We start from the raw sequence: 21698 nt of genomic DNA, 5'->3' as shown, positions 1-21698 counted from the left end.
AAATAGAATAAATTAGAGGGTAGGTAGTTAATTCTAAGCAGGGAATAAGCTCACATATCATTGAATTTCGAAAAGAAAATTCACGTATGTTATTCGTTAAAAGTTTGATAAATTTATATATTTCCATTTAAAAAGACTCCAATAATATCATTGTTTGTTAATGGAAAATAATTTTAAATTTATTAAACTATTTTTTACACATGATCAAGTATAATTCAAAAAAATAAATCTGAAATTCAATTGAACTTTGAGAAAATCCTATATTTCGGTTGCTGAATCATTCTGGAACCTCTTTCTCTTCGTATATGTATTTTATGGCATAGTCAATATATCTATAATTATCCAGGTAAGTATATAATGATTTTATTATATTCAACCAACTCGAAATCAAATACATTTGAATACTCAAATAATAATTTATATTAATAATGATAGTTGATATATGAAACTATCGACAAAAAATATTTTAATTTGTTAGTGGATTTATTCCCTCTTTTTCTTGTCTATAGGCGCCAATCCAACTAAAAAAAAATTTAGAAAATTTTCCTCTACTTCTCCCTAAAATTTGCTTCTTAAAATCCCTAAATCGATTCAATACATTAGCAGATATTGCCACAAATTCTCTTGTTTGCATGATGATTTCTGCAAAAGCTCCCCAGAATCAGAAACTACGATAACGAAGTAAGTTTTTATAGTTCATATTTGTGATTGTAAATCGAATTTATGTTGTTTATTTTCTGTGAATTGAATGCGAAGGAGTTGTTAGGGTTTGCCGATTGTAAATTCGTGTTTCGATTATAGAATTAGCGAGGGCAATAACTAGTGGAATCACCTGGTAAAAAAAAGTCTAATTTGTTCGCAGCATAGAAAAAGTCGAAATAAAATCTCAAAGCTCCTCATTTTTGTTTTTTTTTTGGAGATGCGAACTGATAATTGAAATTACAGCATTTTGGATTAAGTCTCGTTTTTTCATACTCTGTAATAGTGACATTTTTTTTTTGCTTCCAATAACCATGGTGTCTGAGCTAGTTTGTGTACACCTCGACTAATTATTTGAGTCCTTTGCATTTTGGACCATTATATTGAGTAGTAGAAAACAGTAATAGGCTTAACTTCTACCGTTAGAGATTTTTGACCATTTGAGTAGTAGGATACAGTAAGATACTTTCCTTTTTACTGCTTTTCGTTTCGTGAAGTATATTGTTAAAGGCTCATCTTATCTATTATTTGGTTCATACTCAGGTAGGAGAAAGATCAAGGAAGAGGTTACCATTTGAGGAATCACGAGGGAGATGAAGTAGCGTTCCGTGTTGCAAACGTTGTTGCCACTTTCAAGTACACCTGCATTGTTGCCTTTTGTTCTTTGCCAACTACTGATTCTGATTTACTGGTAAAGTTTTTATATCATATGTTTTAGTTATCCTTGTGATATGTTAGTTTTATACTATTACTCCATATTAAGGGCAACATATAATTCTGAAAGTAGTCTATATCTACATAAAGAAACCAAAATCACATTTTAATTAATTGAAGCTTATATGTATTTATTCACATACAACAATAATAACAGACCCACTATAATACCACAAGTGGGGTCTAGGAGGGTAGTGTGTACACAAGCCTTTCAAGGTAGAGAGATTGTTTCCAGTAGACCCTCAGTTGTCTATAATATTTACCAATTACCATTGCCCTTTGTCTCACTTTAACCAAGGTAATCTACAAGAACCAGACTTTTGACCTCACTTGCCTTATGGGAAGAAGTTCAAGTTTAAAAGATTTTGAACTTTGACCTTGAAGGTTTTCCCACGGGTCAAGCTGCATCAAAAGATCAAGACTATTCATTTTCCTGCCAGAATTGTCATCAAACCCAACAGTTCCAACTTCCTTCATCCAAGCCTAACCTGTTTTGTTGGTTGACTACCACTTTGCAAAATAGATCTCGCCAATCAGCTGTATTCCGTCGACTATGGTCATATGCTTCCTGCAAAAGCTGACGAAAGCTGGCGTGATTTACATGGAAAGGTGTGCCGATGATGTTGTGAAATAAAGATGTGCCATCACTAGCTTGCGAAAGACGAAGGCCGTCAAATATGACTTTCTGAATGTGCTGATCACCAGTGCCATTATTAAGACTATATGACATAACATGTCCTATTTCAGCAAAGGATGATTGTCTCCACAAGGGTATCGACCTCCTTTCCTCAAAATTACTCCGAGGATCTCGAAACTGGAGTTTTGGCAGTGCTCTTCCTGCTGTTGCATAGACTGGATGGACACCACACTTTGTCACACTTAACCCTGTGAATCCTTGCTCTCTGATACTGAACGAAAATGTAATTTGTTCTCCACCTTCTAAAGCAGGACAAAAGTAATCTCGTGGTATGAAGCTCACCCAAGAACAGTTGTCAGCGGTTACAGTAATTTCAGGGAAGCCAAGGACCCATGTAACCTTATTGGTCTGATCACCGACCTCTATGATAGGACCATATTGAAATACTCCATTGTATTTGCACTTGTAGATAGACCAAAGGATCATTCCCTGGAAGTTATGTTCTATGTTTTGTGGCATTGTTAAGGTTATATTAGATCCTATGTTTAAGTTGCTGAACCATTCTGGAACCTCGCTACCTGCAATATAGTAGCTGCTTGGATAAGGAAGATCTTTATCACATTCTCCCGTCTGCATAAAAATAAAACATAAAATGGTGCGAGTTGCAGTTAATTGTAATAGTACAAAGATGACATGAATAGAGGAACTAACTAACTAACCAGCTGGAAGAAACTTTCATCAAAGAAACGGCTTGCCATCTTGCGACTGTGTTCCATGCAAACATATTCAACATTTTCCATAGTTTCCATGCCCTTAATCTCGGACAATCTGTCGCAATTAGATACATGGAGCTGTGGCATTATCCTGTAATTGGACATGTCTAGACTTTCAATGGATGAACAATCATTTGCATGGAGCTCTAGCAGATTACAAGGAAGCAGTGAGAGCATTTGAAGATTCTTGCAATCATCCAGGACAAGACACTGTAGCTCATATAGGTCGCAAAACAGGGATGATGGGAGAGTGTAAAAATCATTTCCTCCTAAATCCAGGTATTCCAATGAGGTTAAACTCCCAAGATTGGTGGGAATATCTGCTTCTGAAAGCCTACAATCTTTGAGATTGAGCTCCGTCAAGTGACTTAAACGGGAAAGGGAATGTGGCAACAACCACTCTGGACGCGATGAACTACTTCCTGCCCATGGGAAATGAGATAAAATACAAGTCCGCCAAGATTGAGCCTTTAAACTTCTGTTGCATCCTTCTAATGATAAGCTTCTTAGGTTTGTCAAGTTTCCAAAATCAGCAGGCAGTTGTTGTAGACCCGAGCAACCTGACATATCTAGATGTTGAAGTGATTCTAGCTTGCAAATGCTGTTTGGTAGATTCTTGAGGCTTACACAGTCTTCCAAATTTAAGTAAACAAGTTTCACCAAATATTTTATTGATGAATCAATCTCACCTAACTCGGAGCAACCTGTAAACAATATTGTCTCAAGACTTATCGCCCTTGAAAAATCAGGAGTTCGCTTTAGTCGTTGACAATGACTGAGATTTAGATATGCCAGGTTTTCCAGGGGCTGATTCATAGAAACAAAATAATATATTCATTAGTATCTATACTTAGTTCTCTTAATCTAAAATCTTATTATATCTAAACATTGAAAAACTTAGAATAGCAATAAACCTTGATGGTGGATTGCCAAACTTCCATGATATTTGCTATATTGCATGTCCAGAGCCACAAGTTTGGTTGGATGAATATCAGTAGGTAAACATTTCAAAGGGAAATTTTGCCAATATAGCCATCTTAGTTCCTCAAACAAATTTTTGAAGCTTCCAGTAAGATTCATTCCTTTTGCTTGAAATATTTTCAACCTATCCATTCTTGCAAAGGACTTTGTGCCAACAGTTAGATCTTTCACTCTGGGATGGATCGCGCTGATGCCTTCTATCCGGTCGCTACCCTGTCATCATCAAGATATGTTGTTAGTCTTGTGTTTATAATTGCTTTATTTTTCTTTTCAAAGAGCTTAAAACATCATGTAATTTTATGCACTCTTTCTGTGTTTGGAAACGATTCAACTTTTTACACTTGTTGGAATAGTTTCATAGTCACATATAAATGTTATGAAATGGTTGAGTTCTTTTTTACCTTGTTCTTTTCTAGCACATAACGGACATCTTCATGAAACCACAACCTAGAGCGCATATGAGGCTCTTTAACCGACTCTTGACGAACAATTTCTCTAGCCATATCTCGAACTAAATCATGCATCCACAATTGATTCTGTTCAATTTTCATTAAACATCTTCCAATCAAAATTCCTTTCCCCAAGTTGAAAGAGTGACCACAAGCAGTCAATACAAGACTAGCAAAACATTGTTGGGCTTCAATGAAAAAGCACGCGATGTCAAGGAAAATCTCCTTAGAGTTGTCATCAAGTGAGTCATAGCTTACTTTGAGTGCTTTGTGAATACTAGTGTGATGAGCAAGATTTTTCAAGCTCTCGAGGGTACTTCTCCATGTTTGATCATCCTTTTTATGCAAAAGAGAGCCCAATACTTCGAGTGCTAAAGGAACCCCTCCACCTAGACTTGCTATGTTATTCACCAACTCATGATCCAAATTTTCGGATACAGTAGTATTCTTGAAAGCATGAAAACAAAAGAGTCGCTTGGAAGAGAAATCATCCAACCTTGTTACCTCGTACTTATAGTCTACTCCTACATCATCTAGCAAACTCTCACTTCTTGTTGTTATAATTATTGTGCTCCCCGAACCAAACCAGCTTCTCTCTTCCGCCAATGCTTTTATCTGGCTCATGTCATCGACATCATCCAGAACAATAAGGACCTTCCTCTGACCAAGTCTGTCTTGGATTAGGCATTTTCCCTTATCAACATTGTATTGGACTTTAAACTTGTCTCTTTTTAGAACATCAGATAGAAGCTGTTTCTGTAAGTTGTGAAGCATGTTATTTTCCGAGCGCTCTCTTACGTGAGCCACAAAGGAGAAACCTTCATACCTCCTGTGGATTTGATTGTAGACGGCTTTGGCAACAGTTGTTTTACCAATGCCGCCCATCCCATAGATCCCAAACATGCAGACACCAGCTGATGAGTAGAATTCACATAGAGAAATCACTCCTGCAGCATGAGAATTAGGCCCAATTACCAGTCCTGGAAGGTGCATGCATGTTGGCTTTACTAACTCTAACACCTCTTCCACAAGTTTCTTGTTGAATTTTGCTTCATGCCTGGAAAATCAAACTCAAACACAAATTAGTCTAAAGTTTAACCAAGATGAGACAAAGGTATTATTTACCTTATATAGACTAGATTCCAGGTCAATTATCTATATAATAAAAATAACAAAGTAAGCATGTCAAAATGCTAATTATTTAACAAACAACTTTTATACCCTTTGTAAACTAATTTTTTTTTTTCCATAAAAGAAGCAAAATAAGTGTTGTGGGTAGAGCCGTCAATATGGACTAGGCCCGTTGGGCAGGCCTGGCCTAACCCTGGATTTAATAGGGTTGGACTAAGATTTTTGGAGCTCATTTAAGAAAAAGGCTTTTTAGCCTGACTTGAATAAGCCTGTTGATTTGATGGGTTTGAGAAATATAGGTAAGTCCGGTCCGTGGGCCAATAATAATTAATTAAAAAATATATTATAATATTAAAATTTAAAATTAAAGAGAGTCCAAATTCAAAATAATTAGGTTAATATTTTTATTTATATATTTATACTTTTACTTGAAAAAAAAACTTAATAAATAGAGATAATTTCAGAGACCTCTCTCCAGGCTTCGCTCTATAACACTCACATTTCCTGTGGTTTACGATATTACGTCTACCTCCCTTATTTTCATTTTCTTGTAATCATTCTTTGAACCTATTTAAATAAATATAAATTAATTTAGATTTGATAAATTTACCGTAAACTTTGTGTCAAATGAAACTACTTACTCGACAGATGGAGTAATATTTATAATATCAGTCAATAATAACTACAACTTTAATTCAACAAAGCTAGATAAATTTGGTGAAATATAATTTGTTGTAGACTTAATTTGACGTTCTAATCACCAACTTAACTTTTACAACTCCTCTCGTCTCTACTTACTTTCCTTTTCAATCGATCAATTATTCAATTCCATAAAGAATGACATATTTCTATACTAAGTAACAATCTAACTTAAAAATATTCATTTATCCTTATACTCACACAAATATATACATGTTACTTATCTTAGACCACAAGTTTCATAAACTCAATGCAAGTCAAACTAACCTATTTTATTATTTTTCGTCTTAATTAAAAAAATAAAAAAGAAGAAGACTTACTTGAAATTAAGTAAATGATAGCCTGATATTTTCCCAGCCTCCACAAATGCAGCCCTCCATCTCTGAACCTTCTCCATATCATCTTTCATGTATTGTAAAAATGAATCAGCAAAAGGGGGATTTTGATGGCGCACATCTGATGGAGTTACATCATAGAAAACTGGAATCACTATTAGCTCCAATTCGTTTCTACACTTTATGATGTGTGCAAGCTCCTCTAAGCACCATCTCGACGATGCATAGCTTTTCGAAAATATCACTATAGCAATTTTAGACTCTTCTATGGCTTTTAAAAGTTCATCAAAAATTGGTTTCCCCCTTTCTAATCGCTCATCATCTTTAAAAATGCGGATTCCACTTTGTTCCAGGGCTTTATATAGATGACTCACAAATGTTCTACGTGTATCTTCTCCTCTAAAACTCAAAAACACATCGTACTTGCAAATTTTCGAAGAAGAAGCATGAGACATTGTTATATTATATTGCTAAAGACTAACTCTCAGCTTTAGGTATATGATGAGAAAATATATTCAATTTTTTCTGCTACTTGATAATGAGAAATATTTGAAGCCTAACTGACAAAACTATCAATCATTTTCCTATCTGTCATCAAATTGAACCCTACTTTTTTCATTAATGTGAGAAATTAATGAGTGAAAAAAGGGGAGTGGACTGAACTTGGTAATAAAGAAAGGTCACATTCTAACTTTTAGAATTTATATCAAAAAGTTATTAAATTTTATTTTGTATTAATAAAATCACTCTACAACTTAGGCTATAATAAAATCACTTAACCAAATTCATCATTAGAAAAATTAACACATGGCAATCTGTGACTCCATGTTATTAAGGCGTATGAAAGATGCTTAGATGTCAAGTAAGCCAAAAAAAAAAGTGTACAAAATTACTAAAAAAATGAGTTTGATGGTAATAACACCTTAGTTTAGTTAAAGTGTGTATCTGAGATTTTGATCATAGTCTAGAATACTATTGTCTTATCCCCTAGAGGGTAAAGGACAAAAATCACATACTTTTAAAATTATAATTTATCTCTTATAAGTTTATAATTACAAAAACCCCTCAAACTGATACAATAATATAAGCGCCGATATATTAATATGATGTGCGAGATACATTAATCGTTAAGTAAGATATATGACATTTATATACAATACACTAATCTAATGTACATTTTACACATGATGCACTAATCTGATGCGCAAGATATATTAATTTGATGCGATGATACATTAATCTTATGAGTAAAAATGAGAAACTTTGAGAATTTGTAAAACCTATAGAGAATAATGGTAATAAGAGAATTTTAAGGTGGGTATTCTGTCATTTTTCCAAAATAAATTTATAAATTTCATTTGATAAATTATTATTGCTTCATTACTACATTTGATGGATGATAATTTAATTAATGTTATAAATCTATTGAATGAGTTGGACAGTCCATAAAGTTAGTACATGAACAATCATTCATATTCATTAGGTTTCATGAACCTTTTTCGATAAGAATGTATCTATTTATTATCATACTCAATATGATGACTTTTGGAGTGATTTCTCACTCTATAAATAGGGTTGTTCATTCACTGTTGTATGATATACAGATGAGACTTACATATACTTGAATAAAAAGAAACTTCGTCTTCTTCTGTCTACTTCTCTTGTCTTCTTCTCTTTACGATTCTTATGAGCTTGATTTTATAACAATTAATTTTTTATCTGTGTGAATCTTTCAAATATTCCTGCGGTTGAGAAAATGACTTGATCAATGGTGACTCCTATGAATTGTTGTTTTCGAGAAAATGACTCGACCAATGGTGACCCGCATGAATTGTTGTTTTCTTATATCCACGAACCAGTAGGGTTATATGAGAAGAATTATTGGGTATATTTGCGAGCTTATAATTCTCAAGTTTTAACAGCTTTATTGATTATTATCGTAAGAAATTAAAGTCATTATATTTTTACTATTTTAAAAAAAGACTATTATTGTAATATGGTCCAAATTAACCCTATAAGAATCAGTGTCGTGAAAGGCGCTTGCCATAGCGCCTTTGGCAAATGGTGAGGCGAGGTTGTGTCGCCATTATCCACTGAGGCGAGGCGACCTTTATGTCGCCATATTGTTTTTTTTAAAAAAAAGTTTTAACTTAATAATATTAGTTTTTTTTTTCTATTTTCAAACTTTCATAAGACTTTCGTGTATTCCTCTTCTTCTCTTCCTTGAGTCGCTGCTGCTTCTTCTCTTCCTCAGTTGTTGTTCTCTTCTTCGTCTCTTTCCCTCGAGTTGGTGCTCCATTCGTCTCTTTCTCTTTCACTCTTCATTGTCCCCTGCCTTCACTATTCTTTTTTTCCTCTGTTTTCTTTACTCTCTGTTTTGTCCCGGAATACTGTAAAATGTTTTTTGCTTTCACTGTGTTGTGACTGCTGTCCATTATTTTTTTGAAAAAAATTAATTCTTCTATAGTAATTATTATAGTATTTGTAATATATGTAATTGCTATTGAAATTTTGAATATTATATGTGCAATTAAATGTTTTTAATTTTTTATATTAATTCAAAAAGGTGAGCGTCTCGCTACTCCACTCGCTGCGTTGCGAGGCAGGCCGTTGTCGCCTTTTATCGGCTCTCGCCGTCCAAAACATTGATAAGAATAGATGCATTACGAGGACTTTCAATAATGGAATTACAGCTCATGGTCTGGATATTCCTTTAATCAATGAATGGCTTGGCATTTTTTTTGTTTTTGTGAGTGGTGGTAGGAAGTATTTATTTGAAGTGACAATAAATTTTGAGAAAAACTAAGATATAAAATTTATGTATTTTTTGTGTAAATAAGATATAGCTTAGTTGATTTGATAGGACAATTGTAAAGATTCTATCTAGATGTTGGTTTTGATAATACACTCTACGGTTGTAAATCAAGAAAATGACCAAACTGATCTTTAATGTATGAATAATAATTTATTTTGATTTTTAATATATTTTACTTGAAATAATTCTTAATATATAATGGATGTGTTCATTTTGGTCCTTACATATTTTACTTGGTTGAAATCGTCCTTAATATATATAAAAAAAAGGTTTAAGTCATGTCATATACAATCCTTTAAAATTGTCCGCATAATTTATTTAGATATCTTAACTAGGACATGTACCTATTGAACACTTATATTATTCAAAACATATACTTATTAAACACAAAATATTTATGTGACAAAATAAGTGTATCCTGCGGGATGCTTTTACCTGTCATCTTCTTCACTCCATCTTAAAAACCTCTTGAACTGCATTGTGATTCTACTTTTTTTTTTCTTCATTTTTTGTTAAAACGAAAAACTCTATTTGCTATACTTAATATTTTAGTAAATATTGATTGTGTTTTCTCCAAACTTTTCAATGTATTTTAGTAAATATTGTTTGTGTTTTCTCCAAACTTTTCAATGTCATCTTATTTAAAATTTTATCGATCAATTTCTTTGCCATCATCCCAATCACACCCCTTTCCAATACACTCTTTAATTATTATTTTTACGCATTTCAACATCACCAATAATATCAAAAACTAAAATCAAATGCGTTTAAAATAGTTCCAGCGGAACTCTATTTTTTCCGACGAGATTAATACGAATCTGGAATTATTTTCTTTCAAATTGTTAGGAAAATCAAATCCTAAAAAACTCACAATATAGAAGGAAAAAAATTATATGAGAATCTATATTGATAGTTGAAACAAAAGGAGACTGAGAGAAACAACTAATACAATATTTGTTGATATTGAAATAAACGAGAAGAACAAGTGTATGAGTGGAAAATCCATTGAGAGAATCAAAGATAGAACGAAGATAATTGTTGTTTATTTCAATCACAGCTGCTCTGTCGTGTTTCGATAAAGGGCGCGGGTGGATGGGTGGGTTGGTGGGGTGTTCTTGCCAAGTAGAAATAGGGAAGAAGATTTTTTTAAAATTATTTTTCTTTTTAATATTTTTTACTTATATTATGGATGTAATGTCACGTGTCTTCTTTTTATTTGTTACTATGTCACATCATTAGCAAGGGTACAACACACACACACTCTATTTTTAGTTGATTGTCACAAAATGTTCACTAGGTATATTTTTTGACTAATGATGGTGTTCAATTGAAACAGGCCTAAGATAAAGTGTCTAAATGAATTATACGGACAACTTTAAAAAATCTTATATGACTTAAGCCTAAAAAAATGATCATTTTGGTCGTTTACTCTAAACATGACAAATTTTATTTTTAAAAAATATTAAATTTAACTATGGACTCCTAAGTGGCTAACAAAAACCCACATTTTTGTCTTCCTTTTAGCTCCAAAGAAAAATTTAGTGAAATCTAACATCATTGTCTCTAATTTCTCTAACAAAAATTTGATATTTTCTTATGCTTAAAATAAAAATGGATATTAGGGTAAGTAAAATAATATTTTAGGAAACAGAAAATATAATAAATTTTGTTGAAGAAAGAGAGAAAATAATGTTTAATATTTGTTGATTATTTTTTTTTTTGAGCTAACAGAGAAGATAACAATGGCGAAAAGAAATATATGATATTTATGGGATGAAGAGGCGTGAAAATCAGGTCTTTCATAGACTTACCTAAGTAACTTAATATCTTAATTTTAGTCAGATTTTATTATTCTAATTTATATTACACGTTCTCGTTAGAAATATCATGGATGAAAGATGTGTAAATTGGTAAAATAGAAAAAATGAATCTCGAATTATTTCATCAATATCATGAGTTTCTTTGTATAAATGTTTCATAGACTTCTCGATGTATAGGATCTTTACGTGTCCTAGTCATAACCTTTCGTAGTTGTTGCACCTATATATGGATGCGCATCGATCAATTCGAGTCGATTTTAAGGATGATCCATTTGATTTATCAATTATTAATTTGTAAACTATATACTTCATGTTATCGAGTAAATTGTTAATATACCTCAACTAATAAATTGAATTGAATTTCATATATGATTTCCAAGTCATATTTTCAGTCAAAAAGGGGGAGAAAAAGAAAGAAAAAGTATTAATAATATTAATAAGACAAAGCTGAAAATAAAATATAGGAGAAATGTAGATCATGATGGAGAATAGACTTGCACCTTCAATGGCCTATATTTATTTAAGTACTATATAATATGATATTTAATTAATTACTTAAATGTATATAATTTTGCAAAAAGTGAGATTCTTAGTTCCTTTGTTTAAAGGATAAACATAAGTGGAGTCCTTTTATGTAGCTAATAATAAGTTTTTCCTTAATTAATCAAATAAAATAACGATATATGCTTTTACTTTTTTTTTTTAAAAAAAAAAGCAATTCAATTTGTTTGGGAATTTTATTTAAGAACAAGTATAACTAAAGATTTGTGAAAGAAGCACTTGAAAAGTTATTTCTTTATAATACTTGAATTTAAGTAAAGTTATGAAATTGATTGACAATCATCGAATAGCAGAAATTTAATTTTATCTTTCAATATTTTTCAATACAAAATAAATTATTCATGAGGATTTTATAATATTATTAGCAAAAAAAAATTTACACGTTCCTAAAGAAAATGACATTAACAAAATTGAAACACAACTCCTAGTTCAATCTATTCTCATTAAGTTTTTTTTTGATATTACCTTTGTTACTATCTCAAATTATATTTCGAGTTTCTTTTATATACGTTTCTAATAAGAGATATTTTTTCTTTTTTATAATATATCGTACTTTCATTTGATTACTTAAATATATAATCTATCTTTATGAAATATTTTATATGATTGAGATGTTTATACTCTTTAAAAATAATTTTTACTATGGATAATAGAAAAAGTATTTAATTTTATTTTCAACTTCAAAAATAATAACAAATAATTTGAGAAGCATAAATAATTGAAGTTTTTTTTTTTTTAATTAAAGACTTGTTTAAGATGATTTGTATGGTTGTCATTAAGATAATTTGATATATAAAATATTTTAAATTAAATTAGTAATAATGTTTGAAGAATCTCACTTTTGTAGATAATCTATTTTAATATAAATATTCCAAGGCTCTATTTAGCAGAATAACTCCAAAAATTATAGGTACAAAGAAAGGAATACTTTTTAGATAAGGAAATAAAAATGATGGGATTTATTAGCAATTTAATTATATTTGAACATGTCTAAAATGAGTATATAAAGGTCCCCATCATCCCATAGTATATAAAATTATTAAATTTGAACTATGTCTATATATTAATTTAGAATTAATGGGGTAAGCTTTGTATCAATTTCTCTTACCAAACTTTTGAAGTGCAAGCTTTTATGTATGATTTAACGTGGGAGTGATTAAATACTATGCTTTAATATTTTACAAAATATTAAATAATATTTTATATTTTAAAATGAAAAAAAACTTTATACAAAAAATCTCCAATAAATAAATAAAAAATTCAGCCTTTAGAAGCGTACCACATCAGCAATTTTTGATTCAAATTTATATATGTATATAGATTATTAAATTTGAACTATGTCTATATATTGATTTAGAATTAATGGGGTAAATATATTCCTTTTGTAGTATTGTTATACTTTTTATAAATTTTGTGATTGTTATTGTTGGTGAAAATCCTAATTCCAACAAGAAAAAAGTTAACTTTATGGGTAATTTATTTAAAGTTAATAATGAAAAAAGTAAGTTATTTTATGAGGTAATTATTTATAGTTGATAATTTTTTTTGGGTGGGTGAGGTATTTAATTTTTTATAAGGTGTCAAGGTATGTATCTTTTCGGTTATTATGCTATACATAAGAACGATGTACTCGAACGAGAGAAAAAATTATATATCAATTCAAAATTTAATATCAAGTGAATTCAGTCGTATATGACATAAATTTCATAATGAAAAAGTGTTTGAAGTTTAATTATATGAACTTCAAGTACAATTTATTGAAGTTCATTTATATATGTCTTTAACTTCATGAAAATATAATATATATGAATGAAGTTCAGTACTTAATTTTAGTCAAGATCAACTTATTCCTTTATTAATACATGGGTTAATTTTGAGAATCAAATATATTTTGGAATGCAAGTTATGAAATGGCCTAAAGACCAAATAAGAAATATTATTCTATCACTTTTTTCTTTTTATAATTGTTGGTGCTATTTATGGGATGATGGTGGTGAATATATATCTTTGTCCATTATAAAAAAAACTTTATATTATTAAGCACAAGTGCTACTTTTAGAGCACAAACTCAATATGTAAGCCAAGTATTTTATTCCCAAAAAATATTTAAAGAAAAAAAATAATTGCTTTCCTCTTTTGTTGGATAAACAGCAACATTTTTTTTTATAAGAGTTTCAAATATTAATTTGTGTTTGTCAATATATAATATATGATCTCATCATTGAGTAATTTATCTCTCTCTATATATATCTTGATTTAATTGTAATCTCTAATTGACCTAATTAATGGATTTATAAGTGAAAATAGGCACATAAATGCCCTTATAATTTGTGGAGAGGAGGAACTATATGATTAATAGTTTAGTTGAGAATTACGATCTCTCAAATTCAATAGTCAAGAAAAGTAAAAATACAAATAATTTATATATATATATATATATATATATATATATATATTTATTTATTCAGTTTCATTGTATAGAGCTATTCGATATCAATATTTTTAAAATGCTTTTGAGATGAGTCTCAGAGCTAGACGTCTAAAAAATATTCCAAAACACAAATAAAAAACTTAGCTCAATGCATAGCACAAATGAAAGACTTAAATTCATAGAATTTAGGCTTAAGCATCGAGTGAAAAATACAGGCATGAATGACAAAGCATTTGGCTCAAATGTGATATTTAATTTTTGCTATTTTAAAAGTTTTTTTTTCCATATATATATATATATATATTCTTTATTATGTAAATTTACATTTATACTTTATATCACCATGTCTTTATATTGTTGCGATTTTACTAAATTATATAAATAAATAAAGCAATTTCTGTTAAAAAATGACACACTGATGTAATAATTTGCTTAGATAATTGTCTGAAATTGATAAAATAGAAATTTCGTAAACTATATTCATGATACAACTCTATTTTTATTATTTCTTTTTCATATTTTATCCAACATGACTTATGCCTCATCCCATAAAGCATTCTAATAAAAAGAATAATATTATATAAAATTAGTTAAAATACACCAAAATTTAAGTAGATATTATATATTTATAAAAAAATTGTGAAATTGGAGAAGATAAGTGCGTATATTTAAGCACAAGCAACTTGTATAATTACAACATTACCTAATCAAATCATTGCTTTTCCAAATTCAAAAACTAAATAAAAAGATAAAAGACAAAATATATGTAATTAGTTTCATTTTTAGTTAGTGATTTTGAATTTGAATTACTTAAGTATAAAATTATTTTTATTATAAAACACTTTGTCCTTTGTGATTATACTTTTCAATGTAAATTTAATTTTATTTTAAATTTTATAAAAAGTATTTTTTTAATTAATATTTACATTTTAATATGTAAATATAAAATTTAATTAAACTTTAATAAAAATATCGAACGAGACACGAAAGATGGGTATGCTGTTGATGGTGGAACTTTACGCAATCGCATAATATCTTCTTACCCATTTCCCATTATCCCCCCACACCCCACCCCACCCCACCACCCTACTCTCCAACCCCATTATCTTCATCATCATCATCAAGATTCCTCTTTCCACTTTCTCCATAATCATCTCTTCAATTTTTTTACAATATATATCTTGTTTAATCTCATTGTTATCTTTTCTTCTGTGCTGTTTATTCGAAACCCCATTTCGTTTTTTCTTCACTTTTCTACTGTTTCGCGTCATAATTTGAGAAAAGGGGCGAAAGGGTGTTGAAATTTTGTTTATTTTCATGAATGGTTTGATTCAAAGTTTGGGAATTTTCGATTTTTGATTTGGGTTTTTTTGGTTTTAGGTGAAAAGTTTGATTTTTTTTGGTTAAAAATGGGTAATATGGGAAGTAGTGGTGTGAACGGCCGGCGACGGAGTAGTAGCCGGAGGAGCCACCCACCGCCGTCTCCACAACCACAACCACCGCAGCCGGAGATAAACGCGAACAGGTATGTGTTTGCGGCGGCGACGCCTTATCCTACTCAATACCCAAACCCTAATGCTCCGCCGTATTATCAATACCCGGGTTACTATCCTCCACCGCCGGCGGCGATGCCGGTGCCGTTACCAGCTTCGTATGATCATCACCATAGGATGGACCCTGGTCATGCTAATTGGGTTAACGGGCGGTACCCGTGTGGACCGATGATGCCTCCACCAGCTCCGTATGTGGAGCATCAAAAAGCTGTAACAATAAGGAATGATGTTAACTTGAAGAAGGAGACTCTAAGGATTGAGCCTGATGAAGCTAATCCTGGCAAGTATCTTGTGGCCTTCACTTTTGATGCCACAGTTCCTGGGAGGTAAAAAAAGTGTCTTTTTTTCATTTTACCTGTTTGTTTATTGGTGAAGTTTGTGCAAATTGATGTTACTATATGGTATTCGCTTGAGTCTTGACTGTTTCAGTTGGAGTGTATTCAAATATGTGCAGTAGTGTTAGTACTTGTTCATTAGCCGAGGTCTATCGGAATTAACCTCTTTATCTACTAGGTATGGTATGGTCTGTGTACCGCAGACTCGCCTTGTGAGATTAAAGTGAGTATGTTGTTGTTGTTTAGTAGTACTTGGCTCATAAAGTTGAAATAAACAAGAGTTTCAACTTTGTACTTTTCCATCTGAATACTTTAATTTGATTGTTTTTTATGGGGTCAGAGTTAAAAACTTCAACTTGACTTTGGTACTGTGTTAGTATTGTGGAATATAAGTTAAACAATGGCTTAATTGGTACCTTTCCCTTGAATTCTTTAGTTTGATGGTTTCTTACAGGGTCAGAGTTAAAAACTTCAACTTGACTTTGGTACTATGTTAGTATTTTGGAAAAAGGTTTGGTTAAATAATGGTTTTGGAAATTATCACCTTTCCAGTAAAGTCCTTAGTTTGATTGTTTCTTGCAGGGACTATAACTTGACTTTAGTATTATGTTAGTATTATGGAAAAATAGTTAAATAATGGAATTGAAAGTCAATTTGATATATCAGACATGATATTATAGTTTATTTTTGAATATGTAAGTGTATTTAAGTTCTTGAAGTATGTATAGTTGTATTGTATGATAAAATTTTCAATAGAGTGGCGTCCAACATCTTGGAATGTTCCAGCTGGGGTGAGTATGTGTTTAAAATCGGGATGGAGGCAGAGGTACTAGATTTATTTGATCAAGAAAGTTTTGAACTTTTTAGTCTTTTCATTAATTTTGGAAACACATATAGACACTAGTAGGATTATTGCTATTGGGTTTGCTAGGGATTAATTTGTACTTAAGCTTTCTGTGAGACAATCTTTTGACAACCTCCCGTGTCATAAATGCAGATTGAGAAATTGAGAACTTGATCAGCAAATTTTATTTTATCTTGGACATTAATGTAATTTCATTTTGTTGTTACCAGTCCTGCAATCTCTTTAACAACCTTGGATGAGTAGATAAATGTGTCTATTTTAGAGAAAACAAATGAAGTTTCTGCTGCTAACTTTGAGGATCCTGTATAGCGTGACTTAGCACCAGTGGCAGTGTCATCTTTGTTCAAGCGAAGTCAATTGACACTACTTCGTAAAATTCCAAAACGTAGATAGGTCAATCTTTCTAAATGTATACATTGAATCTCCTTGGCTTCTTCATCTTTTTTTGAATATATATTTTGAATCTCCTTAGCAAAAATCCAGTTATTTTAGTTCTGCCACTGTTTAGCACTACTTTGGGTTATTTGAATAAGCCTTTGGGTCTAAGTAATAATTACTCATCTACAAAAATTGGAAGTGGTCTTTTGTTTAAGCACTGGTGTTGAAATCTCTTGGTATGTACTGAATAGCAACCAATAACTTTGGTCTTCATACAGATTATTGCTTCTTTTTTTTTTTTTTTAATGAAAACGACCTCAAAGAGGCAATTGATATTTGCAGTGGTCTCCTTACAGCTATCCCCTTGTTAGAAAATGATCCATTGAATCTCATGTTGAGATACACATTTAGAAGAAAAAAATATAATATCATCTGAGATTTGGATATGCAAGTAATTTGATAATCAACTAGCTTTTTAGTTTTCTAAAATGATAGTAATATACTAGATCAATTTCTTCTTAGAATGAATACATTATATATTATCTCGCATGCCTAGAAGTTCGACAATGGTGTTTTATACTGAAAACTGAGGTGTTAACTCCCGAAGGTTGAGATCTGATGTACTTGCAGTGATGGTACAATAACAAGGGATCAATGGAGGTGGTAGTGATTTCCAGGGAAAAAATATAATCACGGTGGTTGCTTCTTCTTTGTTGGTCGTATGGAATCTGTGTTCACTTTTCAGTCTTCAGTCATCTGTTGCTGACTCTTAAGAGTAGCATGCACAATGTTGATGACTGTTGGACTTATTAAAGGAATGAGTTTTGTCAACTAGGAGATACTCCCTCCTTTTCAATTTGTTTGTCTGGTTTTGACTTGGTACAAAGGTAAGAAAGTGACGAGACTTTTGAATCTTGTGGTGTTAAACATGTCGTGTGGAGTTGCAAAAAAGGGAACGAGGCATTTTTTTTTGAAACGGACTAAAAAGGAAAGTAAGACAAACAAGTTGAATCGGAGGGAGTAGTAATTACTAAGAACGAGCTCTGATATGCTTTGCAGCTTCTAGGTCACTCACATAAGAATTATCAAGTAGTTGCTTTGTGTGGTTTTTATGAAAATTGTAGTGCTTGGCGATATATTGGTGATTCTTCAAGTTAAATTTAGGTGCTTTCAACGGGAGCTAATCCAAGGTATTTCTTGATCTTTTTTCTCTTGCAGCATGACTGTCATTTTCTTTGCAAAAGAAGGTGAAGATTGTTGTTTGACTCCCATGAAGGAAAGCTTGCTTCCACCAGTAACTTTTGAGTTTCAAAAAGGTTTAGCTCAGAAATTTAGGCAACCGTCTGGTACTGGCATTGATTTTTCAATGTTTGAAGAGGCAGAATTGTCCAAAGATAGTGAGGCAGATGTGTATCCACTTGCAGTCAAGGCGGAGGCAACATTAGATAACCCAAGTGAATCAGAGGATGGAAGTGCAGCATCAGGATCCACTAATTCACAGATCACTCAAGCAGTTTTTGAGAAGGACAAAGGTGAGTACCATGTTAGGGTGGTGAAGCAGATCCTGTGGGTCAATGACATGAGGTATGAATTGCAAGAGATTTTTGGGATTGGTAATTCAGTTGAAAGTGACTTCGATGGAAATGATCCCGGAAAAGAATGTGTGATTTGCCTCTCTGAACCTCGGGATACCACTGTACTTCCATGTCGGCACATGGTATGATTCTGCCCTTTGTTAACAATTTATGTCGAGTTTTGGTCTCAATATGTTCCCAAACGTCTGCAATGTCATGATTATACGTAGTACAGAATTTATGCATTCTGCAGTTCAACAGTTTTGCTTATAGAATCTGAAAACAATTCCTTCCGACACTTCAAGTCTTCCTAGGGTGTGTTTGGTATGGAGGAAAAAATGTTTTCCAGTTTTTAAATGTTCAGTTGGTTAAAATTTTGAAAAAAAATTTCTCTAGGAAAACAAGTATTTTTTAAAATGAAGAAAATGACTTCCCTAGAGAAAGAAGGGGAAAGATGTTCCACAGGTGGTGTCCTTGCCACCCTCTAACATACATCATCTTCACCCACACCCCCTGTAGCCTCTATCCCCGCCACCCCACGCCCTTACCTCTACTCCTATCTTCCATTGTATTGGTTCAGGTGATATACAAATGCTTTAAGGATAATATTTTCTGCTTATTTTCCTGGGAAACATTTTCCTTCCTACCGACCACACCCTTAAAGTCCACTGTTTTCCCTCTTTTTTGCTGTGTGACCTCTCCTTAGCACACCTCACACTTTCTCTTGCCACTGGCTGAGTGATTTAAGATTTTAGTAAAATTGATATTCTGAAGCAGACTTCGTTTTAAGCTTCATTTTCACTGCAGACATTTATTGATTGAACAAGCCATTTATAAAATACCTGTTTCTGGATTAGGACGTGTCTCTCTCTATTGGGCGGAGATCCGAAAGGAGCTACCACATCTTACCTTGAATTAAAATACTTCTGCTCAACTTCCCATCGAGGAAGCACCAACCCGTTTTTCACCTTGAATTGATCAAACCATGCTGAATTTCTTATGTTTCGCGGAGGGATTAGACCCTGCATTTCTTTTAGTTGACAAAACTCTAATATAATGTACATTACATAACTCAGTGTCTTTCTTCACGCAGTGTATGTGTAGCGGATGTGCAAAGGTTTTGAGGTTCCAGACGAATCGCTGTCCCATCTGTCGACAGCCAGTTGAACGCCTCCTGGAGATCAAGGTCAGCGAAGGCGCAGCTGAAGAGTAAAAATAGGAAGAGTTGCCATAATCCACTCTTGTATAAATATCAGTATTTCTCTTTCTTGACCTTTTGGTTTTCCTTCTCTATCCATCCCCCTAGAGTAGAATAATCCAACAGCTGAAAGTCTCTTAGTTATAGTTTGCCATTGGGTTGCCAGTCCTACAAATGGATCATCGAGACATGCTGTTGAGCTAAGCCCCCTTTTTTACTTTTTTTTTTCCTTTTAAAGAGTGTTTTTGAATTCCATGCATTTTTTTTAAGAAGTTGTTATAACTATACCTAGTAAATATTCTGTTTGCTTTGATAACACTTTTTTTGAGCTTAGGGTCTATTCGAAACTGTTTTTTTTTTTTTTTTTTACTTTCATAAGGTAGGAACAAGGTTGTGTACACACCACTTGTCTCGAGCTCTACTGAGTTTTGGTCTAGTTGGAGGAGCGCAACAAGTGTGTTTTGGTGATTAGATGCACGTTTAGTCTCATGATACTGAATTTATTGAAACTTGGTATTTTCAATATGGAGCATAAATTTATATTAAAAGTCAACTACAATTACATCAAGTAATAAATGTGAATTCGTAACTTTAGATATATTTGCTTAAAGCTAAGAACATCAAACACAACATGAATTTATGGTAAGTTTTTTTTCCGTTGTGATAAATTGTACTAGAGAAAAATGTGGCTTTTGGGATGCAGAACTCAATAAGACACTATACTGTTCATTCAACAACCTACCTCGCATATCATGTGTTGAGGTCCCTAGCCTATAACGAAAAGACAAGTTCAATGAACACTACAATATCTTGTTGAGTTTTATATCCCGAAAGTCCTATCTTTCTCTTGTAGAATTCATCGCAACATAAATTTGTGATAACTTTTTTTTATTGTTGTGATGAATTGTACAAGAGAAAGATCGGACTTTTAGAATGCAGAACTCAACAAGACACTATACTGTTCATTCAACTTGTCTTTTAGTCATAGAAAAGGAACCTCAACACATGATATGCGAGGTTGATCTACGTCACAAATTTGAATCATATTGTAGATAAAAGTTTAATATTAAAGTAGAGAAAAATATAAAAGGACAATGTGTTATCTTCTTCCTTCGGGTTAAGGTTTCGAATATGCAATAGAACAATAAATTTTTGAGAAATTTCTTCTCCTTTTTTTGGGGGAACTTTTAAAATCTAACAATTCCAGAAAATTTTAAATTTGATATCTAATATATTAAGCACATCTCATCAATTTTTAATAATTATATTCAACATAGACTTCAAATTTTTTTTTACAAGAACATGTACAATTTCATCAAAAGAAGAAAAATATAGAGGAATTAAATTTCAATTAGTCAATAAATCAATACTCATATTAAGTTCTTTATGTTCTATATTTGCTTTTTATATTAAGGCACTTTGAGTTAAAACATCATGCCCTAACAATTATTTTTGCTTTTTAAGCATGACTAAAATTTAAAAATCTATTCTCCAATAAAAATTTTCCACCATATAATAACTCATGTACATTTTTTCTAATAACACAAATCCTAAAAAAATTATAAAAATCCTACATTAACCAATGATTTTCTCCACTAACATTTCTATTTATTGGGCTCAAAAATTCAAATGTCCCCATTATTGTCAAAGAATGATTGATGTCCAATGATTCAAATCTTTTACAAATTTTATTCTTAATATTTTTCATAATATCCAAAATATTTTTTAAAAAATATAATCAATCATCTAT

General features: G+C 31.7%; 2 protein-coding genes and 1 long non-coding RNA gene across 3 annotated transcripts; 2 read left to right on the top strand and 1 right to left on the bottom strand.

Moving 5' to 3' along the window:
• Positions 1-389: 389 nt before the first annotated feature.
• On the top strand, positions 390-9406 carry LOC138338157 (uncharacterized). Its single transcript, XR_011211526.1, has 3 exons — positions 390-681; positions 1243-1390; positions 8985-9406. It is a non-coding gene; the product is annotated as an uncharacterized lncRNA (long non-coding RNA).
• On the bottom strand, positions 1503-7001 carry LOC101244988 (TMV resistance protein N-like). Its single transcript, XM_069289031.1, has 5 exons — positions 6404-7001; positions 4206-5310; positions 3733-4017; positions 2770-3630; positions 1503-2680 (listed from the first exon to the last, which is right to left on the bottom strand). The coding sequence occupies exons 1-5, from the start codon at positions 6871-6873 to the stop codon at positions 1862-1864; spliced, it is 3540 nt and encodes a 1179-aa protein (XP_069145132.1). The 5' UTR covers positions 6874-7001; the 3' UTR covers positions 1503-1861.
• A 5605-nt stretch (positions 9407-15011) lies between the features above and the next one.
• LOC101248607 (probable E3 ubiquitin-protein ligase LOG2) lies at positions 15012-20264 on the top strand. Its single transcript, XM_004246615.4, has 3 exons — positions 15012-15924; positions 18395-18893; positions 19844-20264. The coding sequence occupies exons 1-3, from the start codon at positions 15455-15457 to the stop codon at positions 19961-19963; spliced, it is 1089 nt and encodes a 362-aa protein (XP_004246663.2). The 5' UTR covers positions 15012-15454; the 3' UTR covers positions 19964-20264.
• The last annotated feature ends 1434 nt before the right edge of the window (positions 20265-21698 follow it).

The sequence above is a fragment of the Solanum lycopersicum genome, chromosome 9 (assembly GCF_036512215.1).
Source record: "Solanum lycopersicum chromosome 9, SLM_r2.1".
NCBI classification, from domain to species: Eukaryota; Viridiplantae; Streptophyta; class Magnoliopsida; order Solanales; family Solanaceae; genus Solanum; species Solanum lycopersicum.
Note: the sequence above shows the minus strand (reverse complement) of the source record. Positions and strands in the feature narration are given on the sequence as shown.

Bases quoted from the DNA above. Each gene is read 5' to 3' on its own strand.
- LOC101244988 (XM_069289031.1), bottom strand. From the start codon at position 6,873: ATGTCTCATGCTTCTTCTTCGAAAATTTGCAAGTACGATGTGTTTTTG. The intron at 5,311-6,403 runs GTAAGTCTTCTT...TTGATTTTCCAG, and splicing joins TATCATTTACTTAATTTCAA to GCATGAAGCAAAATTCAACA. The intron at 2,681-2,769 runs GTTAGTTAGTTA...ATTTTTATGCAG, and splicing joins ATGAAAGTTTCTTCCAGCTG to ACGGGAGAATGTGATAAAGA.
- LOC101248607 (XM_004246615.4), top strand. From the start codon at position 15,455: ATGGGTAATATGGGAAGTAGTGGTGTGAACGGCCGGCGACGGAGTAGT. The intron at 15,925-18,394 runs GTAAAAAAAGTG...TTTCTCTTGCAG, and splicing joins GATGCCACAGTTCCTGGGAG to CATGACTGTCATTTTCTTTG. The intron at 18,894-19,843 runs GTATGATTCTGC...TTCTTCACGCAG, and splicing joins TACTTCCATGTCGGCACATG to TGTATGTGTAGCGGATGTGC.